Below are 5,000 nucleotides of genomic sequence, written 5' to 3' on the forward strand. Positions count from 1 at the left end.
GACGTCGAATGTTTAAGTCTCGATCGTCGTTGAGTACAATTTTTCTTTTATTTTTTTTCTTCTTTTTTTTCTTTTCCTTTTGTTTCTTTTTTCTTTGTTTTTCTTTTAATTGTTATGCATCTTCCCCCTTACCCCACCATCACTACCCCCAGCCGCCATCACCCCCCGCCCCCCCCCGCTTCCTTGGTGCCTTTGTTATGCATTATATACCAATTGTGCTCGTAACTTCTTAACATTGTATATTTGATATAACATCTAAGTGTAATTTATCCCATTTACTTTTCGGGATGTCGTTAATCGTATTTTAATTGATTTTCTACTTTTTTTCAGTATCGTATTATAATCTTTTCGTTTTGTTTGATTTTCTTTTTTTCCTCTTTCTTTTCATTTTCTTTTTGGCTCCTTTCGATCGTGTCTTTTTTCTTTTTCTTTCTTTTTTTTTTTTTCTTTTTTTTCTTCTTTCTTCTTTCGTTGTCGATAACGAAGGAAAAACCTAGCCGTTGGTTGAGCTTTGATATCGTAATAAATATGCTTTCGCAGAGATAAATCAGCTAACACTGACGTATATGTTCACCTTGCTCAGTATAACATTGTCAGTTTCAGCCCTCTTTGCTATACATATAACCATAACAATATACAGATATACGTACATATATATATATATATATATATATATATATATATATATATATATATATTCCCGTTCATATTCAATCGATCGTATCGATCAATTGAAAATTTTTAACTACAATCCTTAAAACGTACATATATATATATATATATATATATATATATATATATATATAAATATAAATATATATATCCTATATAGTCGTAGTGGATGTATAAAAAAAAAAAAAAATGAAAAAAAGAAAAAAACAAAATCAAAAAAAGAACAAAGGAAAAGAAAAAACAACCCCTTTTGATCGATAACGATTTCTCCGATAGCTTCTTGCAAATTTTTCTAATTGATACGAATTTTTATGAATGTACGCCATCCGTATCTCGATATGTAGCTTGGTGTATTAACGAATTGTTTTCCCCCCTGCCTCTTCTCTCATCACCAACAACCCTCTTCCCCCTTTTATCCCTCGTCATACGCCCCTTTTTTCTACCACCCTTCTCTAAAGTTTGATATTATATCTCGCGCGTTAAAGGACGATTCCCATTGATGTTTCTCACGGATAGATAGAAGTGGGGAAAGAAAAAAAAAAGGAAAAAGCATAAAGGAAAAAAAAAAAAAAAAAAAAAAAGAAAAAGAAAAAAAAAATAGAAAAAAAAGAAAGAAACAAGATCTCCGTATGTCTCAATGTCTCTATGTCGCATAATGTTCTTTTGTCATTGATTGATATGCGTACAGCTGTGTATCTGGTGCACCATGCTCGCACATGTAATACCGGCTTCACGTGGCTCTGGTCAAATTTGCAGACAAACGACGCTCTTGGAAGCACGTACAACTGGATTTACTTTATACCATTGATCGTCCTTGGCTCCTTCTTCATGCTGAACTTAGTTCTTGGTGTCCTGAGCGGGTAAGTATCATCCAATTTGTCTAATAAACGAAACAAATTCTCACGTTCGATTATACTTTTAATATAATCGTTCGTAATACGTATATGTAATTATTATTATACATTTATATTATATGCGTGATATAACAGTTCGTGTTACACGCGAAAAATGATAAAAGAAAAAAAGAAAAAAAGGAAAAAAAGGAAAAAAAGAAAGAAAGAAAGAAAGAAAGAAAGAAAGAAAGAAGGAAAAAAAAGAAAAGAAGTAAAATCCATTTCTTATCTTTTCGTTAGGGAGTTTTCTAACGAAAGAACGCGCGTTGAGAGGCGGGCGGCTTATCAGAAAGCAAAGCGAAAACGTCTCTTCACCACAGCATTCAGTTCCTACTTAAAATGGATCACTCAAGCAGGTTTCAACACTAACGGATCTGTTCTTTTCTATAGCTTTTGATATATATATATATATATATATATATATATACATTGTACAAAGAGTATCGCTTATAATTAGATATATCAGAGTCGCGTGAGTAAACGGCTTGAGTCAAGAGTAAGCTTGAGAGTAAACGGTAATCGATTTATATCGTTTCGGATCCGATTTGCTATCATTGATAGAAGTATACATACACATATACGTATTTACATATGTATATATATATATATGTATGTAAAGTATTTTACGTAATATATATATATATATATATGTATGTATTATGTATACTCATGATCCATTCTTATCACGTATTTTGATTGGTCGCTTGGATATAATCAATTGATCGATATCGTAAGCGCAGTGATTAAGCTAAAAAAATTATTCAACCTAAAATAATAGTATTACGTAGCCGTGCCTCTAACTCTCTTTACTACCCATCGCCCCCCGCCTAATCGCCCCCTCTTGTTCCATGTGCTATGGTAATGGAAGAACAAAAAAAAAAAAAAAAAAAAAAAAAAAAAAAAAAAAAAAAAAAAAAAAAAAAAAAAAAAAAAAAAAAAAAAAAAAAAAAAAAAAAAAAAAAAAAGAACAAAATAGAAAAGAGAAAAAGAAAAAAAGCGACGTATCTCTCTCGACGAGTACACTGGCATATGTATTATCAAACCTTTGCTGCTACGCTTGTAGAGAGTTTGCGAAGGAGAGAGAGAAGGTGGAGAACCGGCAATCCTTCCTGAAATTGCGAAGACAACAGCAGCTCGAGCGCGAACTGAATTGCTACCTCAATTGGATCTGCAAAGCAGGTTAGAGATGCTACACGATTGGTAACCATCGGACGTGCATTCACTATGGATTAATCCACTTGCTTTTACGACTTTTCTGTAAATCTCGTTTTCGTTTAAGCCAGAGAAGAGTGAACTAGTTTTCTCGTCATTTAGATATCGGCTAGATAACACGAAAGAAAAAAAAAAAAAAAAAAAAGAAAGAAAGAAAGAAAAAAAGAAAAAAAAAAGAAAAAAAGAAGAAAAAGAGTCTGTATCGACGCGGCGTAGATAAGTAAAATGCGCGTGTCCGCTTATTAATTAAAATTAAATAGTCGAAAAAGACATTATTTATCATTTTTTGTTTCTTTTTTTTTTTTTCTTCTTTTTTTTTTTTTTTAAGGAGATTCATAGTGATCGTAATAACGAATTCGATTTCAGAAGAGGTAATTCTCGCCGAAGAGAGGACCACGGAGGAAGAAAAAATGCACATATTAGAAGGTTTGTACTATATACGTTATATATTTTTTTTTTTTTTTTTTTTTTTTTTTCTTTTTTTTATTCCTTTTAATACTTACGTCATCGTGTATAGATTTATATATAGATACGTTTTAGTAGTGTACATTGATTATTAATAAAAAATAATTTCGTTGATCTTCGTCATCGAATAGTAATCGTCCATTTAGGAATTTTAATTTTCAATTTTTTTTCTCCATTTTCTTTTTTTTTTCTCCCCTTTATTCCTTTATCTTTGATAAATTCTGTCGTATTGTGCAGTGAGAAAAAGAGCAGCGGCGAAGAAGAAAAAATTGAAGAATCTTGGAAAGAGCAAGAGCACCGATACGGAGGAGGAAGACGCCGAGGATGATCAGGACGATGGTGAGTTGTATTTTTCCTATTCGTTTATTATTACACTCTTTTTCAATTGCAAAAGTATTGTCTTCTTTCGACTATTTTGATACTGAGGTTATTATTCTTCTACATCTTCTTCTACTTCTTATTCTTATTCTTCTTATTCTTATTCTTATTCTTATTATTATTACTATTACTATTGCTATTATTACAACCATTGATTTTATTCTACGAAGTGATATTCTCGAATGATATGATTTTTCATTTATTATATAAATATATATATATGTATATATATATATATATATATATATATATATATATTTATATTTATATATGAAAAACGAATTTATTATCAGTAGATAAAAGGATTCTTCATGATTATTAAGTAGTAACGGGCAGGCGCCTCGTTCGACGAATTTCGTTTAAGATTATTTACGAAGTAATAAATAAAATTCTATTTATGTTACCATTTGATTTATAAAGATATAAAGCTGACGAAGGATGACAGAAAAGTTGAAGAAAAAAAAAGAAAAAAAAAAATAAAATAAAATAAACTAAAATAAGAAACAAATAAATGAAAGATAATAAAGGAAAAAAAAAAATATATATATATATATATATATATATATATAAAACCAAAAAAAAAAAAAAATAGAAGAAATATAAAAGATCGAACGAAAAATTCATCGATTTGCGAAGCGCACGCTCGTATCTTCTTTTTCTTATACATACATACATATATATATATATATATATATGTATGTATGTATGTATGTATGTATGTATGTACATATATATATATATCCTTGAATTTCTATCAGCATTTTATTCACTTATTGGCACGTTTGCATATTTCATATTCACCAACATATTGTTGACACGTTATTAATGTATGTCTATATATATTTATTGCATCGAAAAGAACAATACTCCAACCTCCCATGATATTGTCAATGAACATTCTAAACGTACGCTATCAGATGCTCCTCTTGTTTCAGTGCCTAAGAAAAAACTCAAAGGTAACTACAACCGTGAATGCCTCGACTTGTCGTAAAGAGCAACGTAATATATCAAAGGCTGTATTTGTATATTTTTACGTCACTGTTTGTTTATTTGTGTTTTCGTTTGATATACTATCTTTCATCTTCTTTTTTACATAACAAACGTACATATACATGTACACTAATACATATGTACACACCCACACGCACACGCATACACACACACACACGCGCACACACACACACATACATATATATATATATATATGTATATATATATATACGTATATCTAATCACTCACTTATTCATTCACTCATTCACTCACTCTCTCTCTCTCTCTCTCTCTCTCTCTCTCTCTCTCTCTCTCTCTCTCTCTCTCTCTCATTCACTCTCTCAGTTTTACGCACGCGCATATATTCTATCTACATCAATCTGATACAT

At 30.4% G+C, this 5,000-nt stretch overlaps 1 protein-coding gene across 37 annotated transcripts in view; it reads left to right on the forward strand.

The window, feature by feature from the left end:
- Positions 1–5,000, forward strand: part of LOC124949631 (voltage-dependent calcium channel type A subunit alpha-1) — a 125,568-nt gene that overhangs the window by 74,536 nt on the left and 46,032 nt on the right. For 22 of the 37 annotated variants that reach the window (XM_047495036.1, XM_047495031.1, XM_047495060.1 and 19 more), the window contains exons 8-12: positions 1,429–1,532; positions 2,629–2,744; positions 3,144–3,203; positions 3,480–3,581; positions 4,538–4,576. In XM_047495036.1, coding sequence (XP_047350992.1) covers positions 1,429–1,532; positions 2,629–2,744; positions 3,144–3,203; positions 3,480–3,581; positions 4,538–4,576 — 421 coding nt within the window. Of the gene's footprint in view, positions 1–1,428; positions 1,533–1,805; positions 1,922–2,628; positions 2,745–3,143; positions 3,204–3,479; positions 3,582–4,537; positions 4,577–5,000 lie in introns of all 37 variants that reach the window. The other 15 variants (XM_047495030.1, XM_047495037.1, XM_047495035.1 and 12 more) reach the window with 3 other exon arrangements.

The sequence above is a fragment of the Vespa velutina genome, chromosome 6 (genome assembly GCF_912470025.1).
Source record: "Vespa velutina chromosome 6, iVesVel2.1, whole genome shotgun sequence".
Classification (NCBI taxonomy): domain Eukaryota; kingdom Metazoa; phylum Arthropoda; class Insecta; order Hymenoptera; family Vespidae; genus Vespa; species Vespa velutina.